General features: G+C 40.5%; 1 protein-coding gene across 4 annotated transcripts in view; it reads left to right on the top strand.

Annotated features, from left to right (window-relative positions):
- The window catches only part of wnk2 (WNK lysine deficient protein kinase 2), a 171,674-nt gene that overhangs the window by 48,898 nt on the left and 101,704 nt on the right, over nt 1-21,072 (top strand). For all 4 annotated transcript variants that reach the window (XM_060835563.1, XM_060835562.1, XM_060835561.1 and 1 more), the window contains exon 4: nt 6,572-6,729. In XM_060835563.1, the coding sequence (XP_060691546.1) occupies nt 6,572-6,729 (158 nt within the window). The remainder of the gene's footprint in view (nt 1-6,571; nt 6,730-21,072) is intronic.

The following is a 21,072-nucleotide window of genomic DNA, read 5'->3' as shown; positions in this document are numbered from 1 at the left end:
TACAACCAGTGTTGATTGAAGATTTACTGATACCAGAGAATAAGCAGGCAGTAGACACAGAATATGTCGATCTCATTAATGTTGTGAGGGCAGCATCCTGCTCTCTACCCAGAGTTTACAGAACTCTTTCCTGGGACTGCTCTCCATCTTCCATCACAAGAAGACAGCTCCCTGATGAGGGCTACCACCTACCAGGTTCACCTGATGAGGACTATATTCTTACTGAGAGCACTTGATATACCCAGTTTCTAGGGCTGGTAGTTTACTTTGTGTCAATCGCATATTTGAACCTTTCTCACCAGTGAAGATGGGACAGCTACACTTGACATCAGTATGATATTCCCATTCCCTATTGATCACCTTCATCTGAAGATTAGTTATTATTCTTTAGGAAAAAAAATATTTCGGTGAACTGCATTGATAATGGGTGTTATGTATTGTGTCTTCGTGTTCTTTAATATCAGCTTAAGGAACATTATTGTCCTGCTTTTCCTATGCAAATCATAGATTAATTTATTAAGCATTCATCTCATAGAACATTGCAGTCTTCATGGTCTTTATTGTCACCTCCTTTTTGTTTTTTTTCATTTGAAATTTTGATGCAGAAAGCAAGTAACTGCTAGATCTCATGCTTCACAGGCAATACTAGAGTCATAGAGATGTACAGCATGGAAACAGACCCGTCGATCCAACCTGTCCATGCCGACCAGATCTCCCAACCCAATCTAGTCCCACCTGCCAGCACCTGGCCCATATCCCTCCAAATCCTTTGTATTCATGTACCCATCCAAATGCCTCTTAAATGTTGCAGTTGTACCAGTCTCCATCACAACCTCTGGCAGCTCATTCCATACACATACAACCCTCTGCATGAAAAAGTTGTCCCTTAGGTCTCTTTTATATCTTTCCCCTCTCACCCTAAACCTATGCCCTCCAGTTCTGGACTCCCCAATAGCAGGGAAAAGACTTTGTCTATTTATCCTATCCATGCCCCTCATAATTTTGTAAACCTATATAAGGTCATCCCTCAGCCTCTGACACTCCAGGGAAAACAGCCCCAGCCTGTTCAGCCTTTCCCTGTAGCTCAGATCCTCCAACCCTGGCAACATCCTTGTAAATCTTTTCTGAACCCTTTCAAGTTTCACAACATCTTTCCAATAGGAAGGAGACCAGAATTGCACATAATATTCCAACAGTGGCCTAAGCAATGTCCTGTACAGCCGCAACATGACCTCCCAACTCCTGTACTCAATACTCTGACCAATAAAGGAAAGCATACCAAACACCTCCTTCACTATCCTATCTACCTGTGACTCTACTTTCAAGGAGCTTTGAACCTGCACTCCAAGGTCTCTTTATTCAACAACACTCCCTAGGACCTTACCATTAAATCCTGCTAAGATTTGCTTTCCCAAAATACAGCACCTTGCATTTATCTGAGTTAAACTCCATCTGCCACTTCTCAGCCCATTGGCCCATCTGGTACATATCTTATTGTAATCTGAGGTAACCTTCGCTGTCCACTACACCTCCAATTTTGGTGTCATCTGCAAACTTACTAACTATACCTTTTATGCTCACATCCAAATCATTTATGTAAATGACAAAAGGTAGAGGACTCAGCGCCGATCCTTGTGGCACTCCACTGGTCACAGGCCTCCAGTCTGAAAAACAACCCTCCACCACTATCCTCTGTCTTCTACCTTTGAGCCAGTTCTATATCCAAATGGCTAGTTCTCCCTGTATTCCATGAGATCTAACCTTGCTAATCAGTCTCCCATGGGGAACCTTGTCGCACGCCTTACTGAAGTCCATATAGATCACATCTACTGCTCTGCCCTCGTCAATCTTCTTTGTTACTTCTTCAAAAAACTCAATCAAGTTTGAGAGACATGATTCCCACACGCAAAGCCATGCTGACTATCCCTAATCAGTCCTTGCCTTCCCAAATACATGTGCATCCTGTCCCTCAGGAGTCCCTCCAACAACTTGCCCACCACTGAGGTCAGGCTCACTGGTCTATAGTTCCCTGACTTGTCTTTACCGCCCTTAAACAGTGGCACCACGTTTGCCAACCTCCAGTCTTCTGGCACCTCACCTGTGACTATCGATGACACAAATTAGATTAGATTACTTAGTGTGGGAACAGGCCCTTCGGCCCAACAAGTCCACACCGACCCGCCGAAGCGCAACCCACCCATACCCCTACATTTATCCCTTTACCTAACACTACAGGCAATCTAGCATGGCCAATTCACCTAACCTGCACATCTTTGGATTGTGGGAGGAAACTGGAGCACCCGGAGGAAACCCATGCAGACACGGGGAGAATGTGCAAACTCCACACAGTCAGTTGACTGAGTTGGGAATTGAACCCGGGTCTCTGGTGCTGTGAGGCAGCAGTGCTAACCACTGTGCCACCATGCACAGCAAGAGGCCCAGCAATCACTTCTCTTGCTTCCCACAGAGTTCTCGGGTACACCGATCAAGTCCTGGGGATTTATCCACTTTTAACCGTTGCAAGACATCCAGCACTTTCTCCTCTGTAATCTGGACATTTTGCAAGATGTCACCATCTATTTCCCTACAGTCTATATCTTCCATATCCTTTTCCACAGTAAATATTGATACAAAGTATTCATTTAGTATCTCCCACCATTTTCTGTGGCTCCACACAAAGGCCGCCTTGCTAATTTTTGAGGGGCCCTATTCTCTCCCTAGTTACCCTTTTGTCCTTAATACATTTGTAAAAACCGTTTGGATTCTCCTTAATTCTATTTGCCAAAGCTATCTCATGTCCCCGTTTTGCCCTCCTGATTTCCCCCTTAAGTATATTCATACTTTCTTTATACTCTTCTAAGGATTCACTCGATCTATCCTGTCTGTACCTCACATATGCTTTCTTTTTCTTAACCATACCCTCGATTTCTTTAGTCATCCAGCATTCCCTATATCTACCAGCCTTCCCTTTCACCCTAACAGGAATATACTTTGTCTGGATTCTCGTTATCTCATTTCTGTAGGTTTCCCATTTTCCAGCCGTCTCTTCACCTGCGAACATCTGCCTCCAATCAGCTTTCGAAAGTTTCTGCCTAATACTGTCAAAGTTGGCCTTTCTCCAATTTAGGACTTCAACTTTTAGAAGGGGTCTATCCTTTTCCATCATTATTTTAAAACAAATAGAATTATGGTCGCTGGCCCCAAATTGCTCCCCCTCTGACACCTCAGTCACCTGCCCTGCCTTATTTCCCAAGAGTAGGTCAAGTTTTGCACCTTCTCTAGTAGTTACATCCACATACTGAATCAGAAAATTTTCTTGTACACACTTAACAAATACTTCTCCATCTAAACCTTTAACACTATGACAGTCCCAGTCGATGTTTGGAAAGTTAAAATCCCATACCATAACTACCCTATTATTCTTACAGATAGCTGAGATCTCCTTACAAGTTTGTTTCTCAATTTCCCTCTGACTATTTTGGGGGGGGGGTCTGTAGTACAATCCCAGTAAAGTGATCATCCCATTTTTCTTTCTCCGTTCCATCCAAATAACAGTCCTGGATGTATTTCCGGGAATATCCTCCCTCAGCACAGCTGTAATGCTATCCCTGATCAAAAATGCCACTCCCCCTCTCCTGCCTCTTTCTATCCTTCCTGTAGCATTTGTTTCCTGGAACATTCAGCTGCCAGTCCTGCCCATCCCTGAGCATGTTTCTGTAATTGCTATAATATCCAAGTCCCATGTTCCTAACCATGCCCTGAGTTCATCTGCCTTCCCTGTTAGGCCCCTTGCATTGAAATAAATGCAGTTTAATTTATTAGTCCTACCTTGTCCCTGCCTACCCTGACTGTTTGACTCACTTCAGTTCTCAGCTGTACTTGTCTCAGATCGATCTCTTTCCTCACTATCTTCCTGAGTCCCACCGCACCCCCCCACCCCCTGCCTTACTAGTTTAAATCTTCCCAAGTAGTTCTAGCAAATTTCCCTGCCACTATATTAGTCCCCTTCCAAATTTGTCCTTCTTGTACAGGTCACTTCTACCCCAAAAGAGATTTCAATGATCCAAAAATGTGAATTCTTCTCCCATACACCAGCTCCTCAGCCATGCATTCATCTGCTCTATCTCCTCTTCCTGCCCTCACTAGCTTGTAGCACTGGGAGTAATCAAGATATTATTACCCTAGAGGATCTCCTTTTTAAAATTTCTGCCTAACTCTCTCTAATCTCCCTTTAGAGTCTCAACCTTTTCCCTTCCAATGTCACTGGTTCCAATGTGGACAGTGACCTCCTGCTGACCCCTCTCCCCTGTGAGAATATTCTGCACCCTCTCTGAGACATCCTTGATCCTAAAAAATCAGATATGCTATATTCTCTGGCTTCCATTTATTTGATCTGTAAATTACATCACAAACACTCTGAATTCACTTATCAATCACAACTGTCTTTTTTTATAAACCCATGTTGGCTGTGACTAATTATATTATCATATTCTAGGTGTCTTACTTAATCTTGGATTTCATAATTTTGCGGATGTCTGTAGTTCCTTGTTTCCTCTCATAGGCTTCAAATTTCTCATGTTGGTCATTTTCATTTATGTGGGATGAAAATTGGATGGAAGATTTTCTGAAAGGTCTCTTTGGTTTTGTCATTTATAGTCACTGACATTCATGGAATGAATTTTACACTTTTTCACTTGTAGATTTTAACTTGTTTGCTTGTGACCTTGACTCCAGCTCTTGTAAATTTGAACATTAGAACTACTTCAGTTGATTTGCAATTAATTGCTTTCAACAGGTTTGCCACATGAAGTTTGATATTATGGAAACGAAATGAATACCTTTCTTTCTTGTATTCACTGTTTGCAAAGCCATATACTTATTTTGAATTATTACTTATGTATGCTTTAAGTGGTTGAAGAATCTTGTTTATATATGTCTGGAGTTTCAAAAAAATTTATGCTGTATTTATCATCTACAAGTTGAGCTTGATTTAATCTTTATAAGATCACATTTATGGAAATAATTAGTTAAATTTATTTATTATTCCATTATTGAAATATTTAATGCAAGGTGATGTCTAATTTAGTCCAGGGTTATTTAAGATGAATTCTTATACTGCTTGTCTCTATTTATTTCTGAAACTGTTAATTGCTGCTAAGCTGCCGATTGAAAAGTCCTTTGAGCAAACTGGTGGATCAGAAAGGCTTGGATAATTGCACTCTCCCAAATGTTATCAGAAAAACTACATTATTCACATTGTGCAATCCGTGGCCTTCCAAATTGGTTGCAAATTCTTGGAGTCATAGCACAGTAACAGGCCCTTCAGTCCATCTTGTCTAGCTGACCAGACATCCCAATCTGACCTAATCTCATTTGCCAGCATTTGGTCCATATCCCTCTAGAACCTTTGTTCTTCTTAGATCCATCCGGATGCCTTTTAAATGTTGTTATTGCACCAGCTGCCTCCACTTCCTCTGGCAGCTCATTCCATACACACACCAACCTCTGCGTGAGAAGTTATCCGTCAGGTCCTTTTTAAATCTTTCCCCTTCCAACTTAAATCTATGCCGTCTAGTTTTGGACTCCTGCACTCTGAGAGAGATCTTGGCTATTCATCCTATCAATGTCCCTCATGTTTTTATAAGCCTCTATAAGGTCACCTCATATGTCCAATACTCTAGGGGAGAAACCACAATCTTTTCAGCCTTTCCCTATAGCAAACCCTTCAGTCCCAGCAACGTCCTTATAAATTTTTTCTGCACTGTCTTGAGTTTAACAACATCCTTCCAACAGAATGGCAACCAGAAGTATATGCAGTTTTCCAGCATATTGGGTGCTGGGGTCTGAGGCAGCAAGTTGCTGTGGAACTGGCACCGAGTGTTACAAATAGGAAACCTTCCTTTTTAAGTCTCCCCCATCTTTTCTGTTGTTGTGTGAGATCAGGGTGAGTTCTGATTGCTGACAAACAAAAATTGATGAAAGAGCAGGTCTGTGTTTTTAAAGAAGAATATTTACATTAAAAAGTTTCCATCATTTCCATCTGAACTCTTACACCCACTCTAATTGTGAGCTGAAGCTAGTCTCTACCCCTGTTGGATGATTACGGAAGTGAAATGAATGTATGTTGCTATTATTCTGAAGATTTTGAATGGATACAGAAGGTTGCAATGCAGTCTTCAGTGATTCTTGCATTTCTGACAAAATATGGAAACACTCTTGTTCTGAAGCTGTGCTGAATCCTGAGAGTTGTTCACTTTTTTTAAAAGATTGGAGGACTCTTGCATAGATTAAGCTAGTTTCATAAAGTCCATTGTTCTACATAGATTTAATTTTTGCTTTATGTTGACAAGGAATTCTTCAAAGAATTACTCTATTGTTTATATCTAATATAAGCAGTGAACTTGTGTTTAATCTATATTTACATTTATTAACTGTACATAATTTGTCAAAATCAGAGTCATGACTCCACAGTGCAAGGTTTCCTTTTCATGATTTTCTGAGACTTAACAGTTTTTATTGTCGGTTTCTAGCATTGTATGGGAGTGTTACGTTTGCTTTTAACTGTCCTCAGGCACACCAGAGTTCATGGCTCCAGAAATGTATGAAGAGCATTATGATGAATCTGTGGATGTGTACGCTTTTGGAATGTGTATGTTAGAAATGGCTACCTCAGAATATCCATACTCAGAATGTCAGAATGCTGCCCAGATCTATCGGAAAGTTACAAGTGTAAGTATTCATTATCCAAAAGAATGACCGTAATGCTTTCAGTGGCAAACAGATTTAAGACTAGATTAGAAGTTGTGAAGTGACACAAAGAAACTTTCTTAATCATGTGAGATTTTTTGTTTTGTGCACCAAACACTTATGCAGAACACAATTGCTTTACAAATCTGTATGATTTATTAAAAGGGAATAGACCTATTCCAAAAGTTCTTCCTTTAGATGTCTCCTCTAAGTTTTTGTGTGCTGCCTTGAGATTTTAGATTGTATGTTATACTAGCAGCACCAGGGACTGAGAGATTGGGGTCCAGCTCCTTACTCCCAAGTGTTTTGAGTGCTGCTATGTGGTCACAGGGAAACGTTACCCCAAAATGCCAAGAAAATTCAACCATAATTCTGCTGAGAGTTAAATGAACCGAACCTTAAAGCCTGCTTCACCAGTCACTGCCTGGTTCTGTCCTGAGTTAATTGCTGTTGACTCACTACTGAACCTATCATTAGAGGAATAGTGAGAAGTTAAATGGTGGTGGTGAGGTGCTTGCAGAGCTTGAGATGCATGATTCGGAGTAGCTGGGGTCATGAAGCCATTAGTCAGAGTGAACAGTGTAAGAGTCAAGAGGAAGAGGGTGATTGCATAGTTTGGGGAGGTAGGGGGGGTGAAAATAAGAGTTGGGGGAGGAAGAGGTGTAGGCTGCAAGATAGGAATGGAAGGTGGATAGGAGGAAAAGGTATAGGAGAGTGGAATGGTGCTTGGGAGATGGGGGAAGCTGCAGGGGTAAGGTGGAAGTTGGATGGCTGTGGACCAATTAGTTGTAAGCTGCAGGTGAGGTGAGAAGAGAAGGGGACTGCCAAAAAGTCAAGACTGCCAAGGTGGGGGGAATAGAGAGAGGCTGCAAAGGTGGAAGGGATGGACAATGTGGGAGGCTACTGCAAGGAGCTGTGGGAAGCAGAGGAAGGCTGTAAGTTGGGAAGATCGATGGAGTCTGCAAGGTGGGATGCATGTTTAAATTTAACTGAATAATCAGTGCTTGATAGCTTCTAGCTTTGCACATATGTGAAGAAAACATATTAGCTATGTCTTCACCACTGTATGAAAAATGTGTTTAGGATGACTTTTATTGCAGAAAGGTATCAGTTATTTTGAAAAAAAAACCCACTACTACTTGATAACTTATGCCTGTTTGCCTGGTGTTATGTGCCAATGCAAATACTTTAGGTGCAGGGGTGCTGACCTGTTAGTGCTTTCCTTGAGTTTTGTGCTTTAAGTTTATTATATGGTTGGAATTATTGAAGATGTTGATGTATTCTTTTAATTCTGTATCTGTGAGTGTCCAAATACCTCATGTTAATACAAATACAAAAAAGAAAGTGTTAGTATATGACTGTATCACTGAATCAGTAAATTAGTGAAAATGAAAAGGTATCCTCAAAGTATCCTTCTGGAAAATCTCAGGAAGAACCTTCATAGTGGGAGCAATGAACTTGGAAACAGGAGAAGTACTTGGGCTCATAATTTCCTCTCCGTGGCCCTGGTTAGCACCAAATGGGTAAATACCATTTTTGAGTTTTAAAATTCAAATAATGTAACATTGTTTTAATGTGCCACTTCAGTAAATGTATGGTTTCACATAATTTTTATAATTACAGTTTAAGAAGCTGTAACCTTTAATTCTTGTATTGTGCCCTGGCCCCTTTTGCCTTTCTTTCTCTGTCCATTTTAAGAAATATTTTCTAGTTGATTTGCAGACACTTGCGATGTTATGTACAACACAGCTGCACAGGAAAAGAGCCATTGTAATATAAATCCTGACATGTCCCAAAATAAATACCATTTGTGTTACTATGTTCAGATTGAAAAATATTTATTATAACTTGCATCAAAATGATTGCTGAATAATTTTCACAAAAAGCTATTATTACAGATATCCTACATTCAAGCCCATTAAACTAATGAAGTCAAAAGCACCCAGAATCATGAGCTTTCTCTGTGCATTACTACTTTTCCACAAAAAATAAAGTTAAACTCTCAGTAAGAAAAGACTCACCATAACAGTTCCTCAGCTGAGCTAAAACTTGTTTTCAGTTTGATTTTATGGGATTTTATATCCATTTGTGTCTGATATGGGTGTGGATTGCATTTTCAGAATTTGCATAAAATCAGATGGATGACATTTGTATTATCTTAAGAGGCCTTGAATTCAAAAGGATGAAATTTGGTAACACCACTGAATTCATGGGGTGATGGTTAGATTGGGTCTTAGTGGATATGATCAATGCTTGGCATTTTTGTGGAATGAATATTACTTGCCACTTGTCAGCCCAAGTCTGGATATTCTTCAAATCTTGTTGCATTTGAACATGACTGCTTCAGTGTTAAGAGTTGTGTCCTTAGTAGGATTTAAGAAAACTACTCCAGTCTAAGCTGCTTGTAGTATCACCCCTCCATTTAACATTCTGCCAATTTTTATAATGTCTTTATTTTGTCTCCAAGATGCAATTTAATAAGTTTTTTTAATTCACTTGTGGGATGTTGGCATTGACTTTACGAGCAGTACAGGCATACTGTACTAAGCAAGGACTTGCAGATCATAGGGTGAATAAAACCTTGGAGGCATACAGGATGAGTTGCGGAAGGCATGTGCTAGGTAAGATCAATATTAAGTCTGATGTTGGCAGACTTTCCACAGCAACAAGCCATGTAAATGGAGGCCATGGATGGAACATTGGTTTCTGTGATGGTCTGTGCTGTGTGCACAACCTTCTGTAGTTTTTTTTACAGATGAATTGCCATACCAGGCAGTTATGCACCCAGATTTTAATTGTGCATCTGTAAAGGTTTGTGAGGGTCCTTATAGACATGCCAAATTTTCTGAGCCGCCTGAGGAAGAAGAGATATTATTGTGCTGCCTTGACCATCACATCTCTGTGGGAAGCCCAGGACAGGTGGTTGATTATTGTCGCTCCGAGGAACCTGGCGCTCTTCATTCTCTCAATCTCAGCTCCGTTGATGTAAATGGGGATATGTTCTCCTCTCTTTCTGAAGTCAATGATCCGTTCTTCAGTTTTACTGACACTGAGAGGTTGTAATTCCTTTCTGTATCCTATTTTGTCATTGTTAGATATCTGTCCTATCACAATGGTGTTATCAGCAAACCTGTAAATGGCATTCATTTGGAATTTGGTAAAGTAGTTGTGGATGGACAGGGAGTACTGTAGGGGACTGAGGATGTATTCTTGGGGCTCCTTGAGTGTTATCATGGAGGAGGTGGTGTTGTCTATCTTCACTGATTGCAGTCTTTAGGTTAGAAAGATGAGGATCAAGTTGCACAGGGCGGAGCCAAGACCTTGATCTCAGTTTTGAGATCAGTCTGGAGAGGATAATGGTTTTGAAGGCGAAGCTGTAGCTGATGAGTAGGAATCTACTATAGGTATCTTTGTTGTTCAGATGTTCCAAGGATGAGTACAGAGCTTGGGAAATGGTGTCCGCTGTGGACCCATTGCATCGGAAGGCAAAATGTAGGGGATCGAGGCAGGGACTAGAGTTTGTTGTGGGCCTTGACCAGCTTCTCAAAGCACTTCATGATTACAGAGGTCGGAGCCACTGGGTGGTAGTCATTAAGGCACATTACGTGTGCTTTCTTAGGTTCTGGGACAATGGTAGTGCTCTTGAAGCAGGTGGGGACTCGGCTTGTGGTAAGGAGAGGTTGAAGATATTTGTGAATACTTCCAGTCAATTGATCTACGCAGAGTCTAAGTGCTTGTCCGGGGACTTTATCCAGGCCTGTTGCTTTCCTTGAGTTGACTCCCAGGAAAACCAATCTGACCTCTACAGTAGGCACCAGTGCATCGAGGGCTATAGGAGCAGATGATCGTGCGCTGCTGTCATTCTGCTCGAACCGAGCATAGGAAGCTTTGAGCCTATCTGAAAGGGATGTGTCTTTGTCCGCTATCCTTCTCTGCTTCATTTTGAATCCTGTAATGTTGTTTAGGCCTTGCCAGAAGCAGAAGGAGCCTATTTGGCTGGTTTGGGCCTCTGACTTGGTCTGGTACTGCATTTTGGTATCCCTGATGGCTTTGTATAGGTCTGGGTTGTCCAACTTGAATGCTGCACATGTAGTTATCTGGAGGGAATGGATTTCCTGGTTCATCCGAAGTTTCCAGTTGGGGAACACTCAGATTGACAGTCCTCCGTGCATTTGATCATGAAGTCTGTGACAATGGTAGCGTACTTGTCTAGGTTTTCTGCTGAGTGCTTGAATATGGTCCATTCCACCAATTCCAAGTAGTCTCGAGATTGTCTTCTGCTACCTTTTACCAGCATTGTACTACTTTTTGTGAAGGGACCTCCAGTTTCAGCTGACGCTTGTAAGCTGAGAGGAGGAACACAGCACTGTGGTCTGATTTTTCCGAAGTGTAGGCGTCTTTGGTTGTGTAGCAGTGGTCCAGGATGTTTGGTCTTCTAATGGGGCAGGAGATTTTGGCAAGACTGTCTTGAGGTTAGCTTGGTTGAAGTTGCAGGCCACGGTGAATAGAGCATCAGGGAATTTTGTCTTTCGAGTGTTTGTGGCTGTGTAAATTTTGTCTAGGGCATTCTTCACATCTGCATGGGGCTGACCAGCATTTATTGCCCACCCCAGTGCTCCTTGAGAAGGTGATAGTGAGCTGTAATGAATCATGACAAAAGCTGGAAGAAAACAAAATGGAAGTGTCTGTGATTTATTAATAAGCTGAGTGATGAAATGGAAATAATGTGCAAGGCAAAATGAGGTGAAAACAAAAGAGATAGATAAACAAAAGTTAGGTCCAGAGAAAGTCAGAATATTCACAATGGAAGGGAAGCATGAAAATTCTGGTCAAGGACATGAACGTGGTAAAAGGGCAACTGGATGTAGACTAGTCAGCTGGCCATCAGCCAATACGCAATCTCCACCCCAAACACCCCTCATCTCTTCCATTTCCTGCAGCTCTGAGACAGCTGTTTTCCATTGCCAGCACCTGCTGTCGGAGAGCAAACTGAAGTGATGGTTAACATCTGAAGATATTGACTGAAGGTTATGGCTGAAAAGTGTCCACCATGAGGGTCAGAGGGGAAAAAGTGTCCTTTAGAAATGAAACATTATTCCAATCAGATGCAAATAAAGTTCGCCATATCTGAAAGAAATGAGTCCTGATGAGACTTGTCAGGATAACAAACTAAATTTTAAAAAAGATCAGACCACGTACTTAAGTGTTTGTAGACCATCCTACATATCTAAAATTCATTACATTAGAAAATGGTATGAATAAGTGTCAAGAATCAAAATAATAGAGACAATCAAAGACATTCTGTAGAGAATTTAAACATTTAAGAATGGCAAACAGAGATCACTGATCAGATTAATCGTATAACTCTGGCTGAATGCTTCAAGGATCAATCAATCCAAAGATATTACCTCCAATTGAATTTATTCATAGTAATGAAGAGAAAGCACAAGAAGTCAGAAAAGCTAAAAATACAAAAAGGTTTTCAAAGTAGGGAGTAAAAGAAGAGATGATAGAGTTATCTGCACCAAGTCACTACAACAGACATTTGCACCTACAGTTATAAATTTACAATACAATTCTTGAGAGAGGAAACTTGAGATAGCACTACCAACCCAGAGGAACCACACAACGTAGTAATTTTCCAAAACACAGTAAAAATAAATATCCGTGTCTGTGTACTTTACATATTGGTATGAAACAATGTTAGCACTGTAAACACACACGTAAAAACCATAATTTCCTTTCAACTTAGATGCTGGACTCCAAGAAATAGTTGTTGCTTTTCTAAAAATTGCAGTTCAGTTTGTTTACACAGTCTGGAGTTTCCAAAAACTGTCCACTTGAATTTTCTCTAACCTGTTTACACTGCATTGTTCTGGTGTATTAAGGTTGGTGAGCAGCTAGCTGGCTTGTTATCTAATTGGATTTGTAGTCATTTGGTAGTCCAGTGTCTGAGTATTGCTTTAAAAAAAGACTCGTTTTGTTGAAGCTTTTGTTTAGTGTTCATCAGGAAAGCTTGCAAGAATTCAATTAAACGGGAAAAAGAATGCTTTTTTTTTGTGTATGAGAAGAGAATGCTGGTTTGGTTGAAAAGCATGCTTGTTTAGCAAAGATGCTGCAAAGGTAAATTGTAAATTTCTAAAGGAGAATGTGTCAAATAATGCTGATTAACTCTTAAAAACCAGACTTTTAGATTTCAGGCAAAAGAGGTTGACGCTAATTGGTCTGGACATTTCCCTTGTGAAATGAACCAGTGAATGGTTCTCACCTGCAGGCACTGTGCGTGCACAAGTTCCTTCTGTCTACAAAGAACAGGGCACTGTGTTCTGTTAAGGAAAGAATTGAAAGTTTATTCACGTTAGGCAGTAACATGGATTTGACGTCATAATCAGATCAGCTGTGATTGTCTTGTTTGGCAGAGCATACTCAAGGGGTTGAATGGCCTACTCTTTCAGATTCGTATTTAGTTTATACTGCTCTATGTAGCTACTGTATGAGAAGTAGCAGAAGCAAGTGCACTACCCTCCAAGTCCAATTGATCATCTCAAATTGGTCATCAGTATAATGCATTGCGCACAGTCTAGATTATCCACCACATGCAGAGGGATATCTAATGTTGGATTGGTGCAAGTTGTGTAAGTGTGGGTTGGTTGGTTATGGTCAGTACCTTGTGAACAGCCAAAGAGAGACGCTGTTTGAAACAATCCACCAGTCACTGGACTGTATGACTTGCATACCCAGCATCGCAATGGTGCTGGAATTCATGTACCACATTGTAATTTGTGTGATAGGCAGGGCACCTTTTTTGCTTGACAGCACCATTCTAGTAGCAGACACCTCCCATGTTGCTGTTTCCATAGTAAAGTGTCATAGCCCAGAAACATAAAGCTGCTCTCTCATTACAGTGAGTTGACTGGTTATGGTTTAACCTGAGGGTTACACCTCAAGTGAGGGGAGAGGTTGAGAAGGAGAGTCCTTCGTGGTAACCTTAATCAGTACAGGAATTGAACCCATGTTGACTTAATTCTATATCACAAGCTAACCTTGAACCAACTGAAGTAACTGATGCTAATTGCAGCATGAAATGCCCTAACTTCATCTATTATTCAGGCTTTTGTTTTTTGAGCTTTTTTCAGGACTAAATGACTGACTTGGGCATTTCATCACATTCTGATATACAGTGAGAAATTATCTAATCAGTGTAGCCATTAACCTGCAGATTTGTTTTGATGTGCCCTATTTCAATATCAAGGTTGCATGGTGACAAAAGGCTCAGGCCCTATTTGAGGTTTCTGACGAATCCAATCTTGTATTGAGCGGAACTGTAGGGATCACAGTGAAGATGGGCTTATGGTAAGTAGTTAGATCCTTTACATTGCTATTAGTTGCAGTCATGCCAAAGGACTTCAGGGTTGTGATTACAACTCTGTTCAGTAAAGGCAGAGAAATAAGCTAGGAAACTAGAGGCAAGAGAGCTGAACCCTGCTGATTGGGAAGCTATTGAAAACTATCAGGTACAAGATTGCTGCCCAGAAAACTGGTATGTATTGAGTGGCTGACTTCTGTGCAGTAAGTTAATCTATGAATTAAGATAAACTTTCATTTGGGCTTTCAAGTGACTACTCTGATTAAACCATTTATCACTGAATCATTTACTCAGGGACCGTCAGTATTAAGTTGAATTATATCTGATCTCAAAGAACTTAATTGTTAGTCAGATTTGAGATTGAAAGTAGTGAGGTAGATTTTGTATCAATGGACTTTGGTAAGCCATTTGAAAATTACTATAACCGTGTAAAGAAGAACCCAAGCCCATTAAAATTAAGGGGAAAGTGACAGCCTGGAGATAGACCAGTGAGTGGTTGTGACATTGAAAGGAATTGTTTTCAGACTGTGTTAATTTGCAGTGGTGTTCCCCAGATTTTTGAGTCCATGACCATTACACCTTTCGCAAATGAACTGGCCTTGAATAGAAGGTGCAGCATTATAAAGTTTATGGGGAACATAAAACTTACAAAATAAGGATAACTCTAGACTTTAACTGTGGTGCAGTGCAGAGAAACGTGATGGACTGAATTCAGTGCAGATCAACTTTCCCTGTAAGCTGCACAATCATGTAGCTGCTCTGATGGTTTGAGTACGCCTCTCTGCATGCTGAGGCTTTACCAGCACTGACTTCCAGTTTCAGAGATTGATGCTGTGCATGGACCTCCAGAGGACCATGCAGAGCAAAACAAAAATAGATGGGAAGGGCTAATGTGGAAAGATATTGCACTTCAAATGTCAGAATTTGGAAAGAAGTTCATAGACCTCGGTGTCCATATGTGTTCAAATATTTTAAGGGTCAGGACATGTTGATATAGCAGTTTAGTAAGACATGGGAGCTTGAGTTTATTAGTAGAGGTTTTGACTTACGATAAAAAACGAATGTATCATGTTAAATATTCACCTCGGAAGATTGCAGGTAATTCTTGGACTACTATTCAGAGAATACGTGAAGGCCTAATGTTATAGTATTGGTTTACCAGGATGTTACCAGAGATGAAGGGCTTTGATTGAGGAAAAGCTTCAAAAGCTAGAATGGTTTTCTTTGGAATGGGGAAGATTTAAATAAAAATAGAGTTTAAGATGAGCAGTTTTAGAACAGCACAGGAACAGTTCCTTTGGCCCATTATGTATGTATCGATCATTCTATCGTCTGCCTGCATGTGGGCAGGCCTATTCATGATTCTGTTTAAATGCCTCTTAAACATTGCAATCATATCTACTTCTCATATGGCAGCACTTACTATCCTCTGTGTTTTAAAAAAAAGTCTTTCCTCCCAGACCTTTCCCTTCTCCTTTTAAACCTGTGCCCTGAGTATTTGACGTTTCCTACCTGGGAAAAAGACTGACTGTGTACCCAATCTATACCCCTCAAAATTGTATATCCTTCTTTCTGGTCGCCCTTCAGCTTCTGTTGCTGTAGCAAAAGCAATCCAAGTTTGTTCAACCTCTTTTTATAGCTAATACACTCCAATCCATCCTGGTAAACCTCCTTTGTGTCCTCTCCAAAGCCTCCACATCCTTCCTATAGTGTGGCAAATAGAGAAAAACTGTTCCTCTTTGCAAGTGCACGAATGACATTTGGTTGTAGATTTATAATCTTTTGCAGAAAATTTAGAGGAGGGATAAGCAATTTTTCTGACTTAGGATTTGGAACATTCAATCTGAAAAGTTGGTGATAACTTATTCTGCAATAATTTGAGAGTGAGTACAGCAGCTACTTGAGGGTGAGGCATTTGCAAGGTTGCGGTTAAAAGGCAGGAGCTGAAGGTTTAAGTGCTCTTTCCGGGACACACCAATTGCATTCCATGCTGTACCTTTCTATGTTAACTAACAGGAAGTACAAGCAAAAATCTGTTTGATAATCTATTCTTTGCTGTTGCTTTTTAAAAATTGAATTAAAGAAGGATTTATTTCTTAATTTGGAATCCCAATGTATGATCTTTCTAGTTGTAGATATGAGCTCCATCCAATCCAAAATTCTGATTTTTGACCTACACGGAGGAACTCTTGAGCCAACTTCCCTTCCTGACAAATTCAAGTTGACAACTTTATCCTAAATTTGTTTTTTGGCTGGGGGCAATATCTAATCATTGCCAATGGGATCTTTTGCACTTGGTGAACTGAAGGGCTGGATGACTTGTTTTATATTCATTTGTGGGATGTGGGCATCGTTTGCTGACCAGCTTTCATTGCCTGTGTCTAGATGCCCTTGAGAAGATAGTGGTGAGCTGTCTTTTTGAACCGCTGCAGTCCACCTACATGGGTTGACCCACAATGTCATTAGGGAGAGAATTCCAAGACTTCGACCCAGCAACAGTGAAGAAACTGCAATATATTTCCAAGTCAGGGTGCGGAGTGGCTTGGAAAGAATCTTGAAGGTGTTGGTGTGTTGAAACATCTGCTGCCCTTGTCCTTCTAGACAGAAGTGGTTGTATGTTTGAAAGGTGCTGTCTGAGGATCTTTGGTGAATTTCTGCAGTGCATCTTGTAGATACTGCACACTTAGTTCCTATTTGTAGTTAATGTGCAGAATATCTAGCTTGAGGTATTAATAGAAATACAGAAAATAAAAAAAGCTGGAGTAGGCTATTCAGCCTACTCTGACATTCAGCATGATCATGGCTAGTCATCTGTCTCAATGCCATAGTCGCAAGCTCCCCCTGTATATTTTCACACCTCTAGCCTCTCAAAGTTTATCTGTTTCATTCTAAATGTATGCAGTAACTCATCCTCCATAACTTACTGTGGTACAGAATTCTTCAGATTCTCCATTCTGAAGAAATATCTCTTTATCTCTGTCTGAAATGACCTTCTACATATCTTGCTGTGCCCCTTGATCCCACTAGCCAGGGGAATTTATTCCTGTATCCAATCTGTTCAACTCCATCAGAATTTTATGTTTCAATGAGATCTCTTTTCATTCTCTTAAACTCTAATGAACGCAGGCCTTGTCAACCCAGATTTTTTTTCTCCTATGACAAACTTGAAAGATCCCTCAAAGTTGCCACCCAAGTTGATAGTTTGATAGGGTTGTTAAGAAGGCATATGGTGTGTTGGCTTGGGGAATTGAGTTTAAGAGCAGCGAGATTATGCTGCAGCTGTATAAAACCCTCATTAGTGCACACTTGGAATATTGTGTTCAGTTCTGGTTGTCTCATTATAGGAAAGATATGGAAGTTTTAGAGAGAGTGCAGAGGAGATTTACCAGGATACTGCCTGGACTGTAGGGCATGTCATAAAGGGGCTTTTCTCATTGGAGAAGGATGAGAGGTGACTTGAGATATACAGGATGTTGAGAGGCATAGAATGGATAGTCAGAGACTTTTTCCCAGGCCGAAATTGACTCTCATACGGGGGCATAATTTAAAGGTGATTGGAGACAGGTTTAGGGGAGATGTCAAAGATAGGCTCTTTACACAGAATGGTGGGTGCATGCAATGCACTGCCAGCAGTGGGAGTTGAGTCAAATACATATGGTGCATTTAAGCGACTCTTGAATAGGCACATGGAAAATAGTAAAATGAAAGGTATGTAGGTTAGTTTGATCTTACTCTAAGATAAAAGGTCAGGACAACATCGAGGGCAACTGTTCAATGTTTCTTTGCCACTTCGGGAATCAATCTGGCATCATTGCAATCCCTCTGTGACAAGTACATCTTTTCTTCAGTAAGGAGACTAAACTATGTGTCAATCTATATAGCATTTAGACATGTTTCTTTTCAGAAGGGCAACATCCTAATTGGAGTCAGAGCAGATCCTTGAGGATTGGAAAATGGATAATTTGGGAAGACAGCAGAAAACTGTCTGCTGCTTAGCCTGAACTTGGTCATTGGACAGATTTTCGAGTCCGTTATTAAGGAAGAGATTGCAGAGTCCTTGAAAGTGTTTCGTAAAATATGGCTGAGTCAGCATGGCTTCATCAAGAAGAGGTCATGTCGGACAAATCTATTAAAACGAGGCTGAGGAGTGACCTTAGAGGCTTATAAAATCATGAGAGCCCTGGATAGGGTAAATAGACAGTCTTTTCCCTGGGGTGGGAGAGTCCAGAACTAGAGGGCATAGGTTTAGGGTGAGAGGGGAAGGATATAAAAGAGACCTAAGGGGCAACTTTTTCACGCAGAGTGTGGTATGTGTATGGAATGAGCTGCCAGAGGATGTGTTGGAGGCTGTTACAATTGCAACATTTAAAAGGCATCTGGATGGATATAGGAATAGGAAGGGTTTGGAGGGATATGAGCCAGATGCTGGCAGGTGAGACTAGATTGGATTGGAATATCTGGCCGGCATGGACCAGTTGGACCTTACTGCAGATCCAAGCTAGCCATGGCTATTTCATAATGACATCCATCTTCACTTTACAATTTAATGTGTTTACACTTCAGTATGCTCATAATTTGAATTGTTTGCACTGATTTCAGAACTATTGGCAGTGGCAAAACTGAATTTTCATTCACTAATGTGTGTTTCATGTCCCTGTCTTAATCTCCAGTCCACTCTGCAATTTCAAAATTGATGCACCACAAGTCTGATTACTTGTCCCCTTCTGAGGTGACAAAATAATGGGAATAATTTTCTGGCACTATCCAAGTATATTTCTTGATAGGTTAATAAATAATAGTTAAAAGGATAAATTCAAGTTAAAGAGAGCCAGCATGGATTTCTTAAGGAGAGATTATGTGTAAGCATTTTGTTGGAATTTTTGAGGAGTTAACAGAAGGTTGATTAGGGCAATGCATTTGTTATGAGGTATATGAGCTTTCACAAGGTGCTTGATACAGTGCAGAATTGAGAAGTTTCAGTGCAGAGAATAAGGTTTGGTGGCTACTTGGATGTGAAATTGGCTGAGTGGCAGGAAATAAATAAAACATTTAAGTGGAGGTTTTTGAACTTGAGATTTTTGCACTGGGAATTCCCAGGGTCAGTTTTGAGACACTTGTTTTTCCCAACATATATTAATGACATAAACATTGATTTGCAGAACACAATATTAAAGTTTGTTGATGTTTTCAAACTTGGAAGAGTTGTGAATGGTGAGGAGTCTAGTGGACAGGTGACCGGTTAAGTTCAATTCTGAGATATGTGAAGTGATTCATTTTGGTATGAAAATCAACGAGACAATATAAAATGAAGGGTGCTACTGCAGAGGGTGTGCAGGAGCAATCGGGCCTGGATGTATATCTTTGTAAGTCATTGAAGACAGTAAGACAGTTGAAGAGAGCAGTTAATAAAGCAAGCAGTCTCCTCTGTGGCATACAGTACAAAAGCAAGGAGGTTATATTGAACCTGTATGAATTATTCTTCAGCCTCTGTTAGAGTTGTGCCCATTTCTGTGTTCCACCCTTCCAGAAGAAAGTGAAGGCATTAGAATAGGTGCGGGAAACGTTTCACAAGGATGGTGCCAAGGATGAGGATTTTCATTATGAAGGTAGATTGGAGAAATTGGAATGGCTTTCCTTTGAGTCAATAAGATTGAGAGGAGAATTGATAATTGAGAATGAAAACGGAGGAACTCTTGCTCATTTGAAGAACTGGTGTAGACACAGTAGGTCCAATGCTTCCCATGCCATGCTGTCACTTCAAGAGTAGGTAAGCTTGATATTTTCTAATTGGAGACAAGCTTAAAGCTGAAGCAGAGGGGGCCTTCTGAGTCCTAGTTCAGGATTCTCCTAAGATTAATATGCAGGTACACTTGACAGATAGGAAGGCAAATGCAATGAATTCATTTCAGGAGGGCTAGAATACTACAACAGGATATACTGTAGAAGGCTCTGGTCAGACTGCATTTGGAATATTGTGAGCAGTTTTGGGCCCTGTACCTAAGGAAGGATGCGCTGGCCTTGGAGAAGTTTGCAAGAATGATCCCAGGGATGTAAGGAGCAGTTAAAGAATCCAGGTCTGTACTTGATGGAGATTAGAAGAATGAAGGGGATCTCATTTAAAGTTGCAGAATACGGAGACACCTACGTGGAATGGATATGGAGACTGTGTTTCCACTGGTAAGAGAGACTAGAACTCGAGAGCACAGTGAAGAGCTGACCCTTTAGAACTAAAATAAGGCAGAATTTCTTCAGTTGGAGGATGGCTAATCTGTGGAACTCATTGCTGTAAAGGGCTGTAGAGGCTCAGTTATTTAAGACAGAAAGGTAAGTTCTTGATGAGTAAAAGGGGTCAAGAGTTATTGGGAAAAGACAGAAGAATGGATTGAGGAACATATCAGCCATGATGGAATGGTGGAGCAAACTTGATGAGCTGAATTCTGCTCCTACAATCTTATTGTAGCCTTTGTCTTGAAATTAAATTCATTTTGCTCCTGAAGAATTGGTTTTACAAACTAAGTAACTTTTCATAAGTTTTAAATAAAAGCAAGTTAAAATTCATATCCACATCAAGGGCTTGTTTGTGTGGCGTAATACAGATAGCTGCTAAGTAGGATGCTGTTTCAGTTATTGAACTCGGGCAGTTTGATATAAGCTGCCAAAGTATAAGCTATGGATATGGTCAAAAGGCATGAAATAAACTGCAGAGGTAAAAAAAAGACTTCTGCAAAACTTAGAGGTTATAAAGAGGAAGATGAGCATTTTTTAAATAGTTAATGATCTAGACAAACAGAAGAATTTTGCACTCTTTTGGGTTGATTCATCAATATATTAGAAATATCCTCATCACATTTACAGGACGGTTTAGTGACTGTGTTGTAGTCTAATAGGATCTGAAGGATACATTGATGGAAGAAACTCAGCCAGACGTAGGTACTCTATCTTGGTTGTCCCTAGATTGT

The sequence above is a fragment of the Hemiscyllium ocellatum genome, chromosome 14, assembly GCF_020745735.1.
Source record: "Hemiscyllium ocellatum isolate sHemOce1 chromosome 14, sHemOce1.pat.X.cur, whole genome shotgun sequence".
Classification (NCBI taxonomy): domain Eukaryota; kingdom Metazoa; phylum Chordata; class Chondrichthyes; order Orectolobiformes; family Hemiscylliidae; genus Hemiscyllium; species Hemiscyllium ocellatum.
This window is presented reverse-complemented; position numbering and strand designations above follow the sequence as displayed.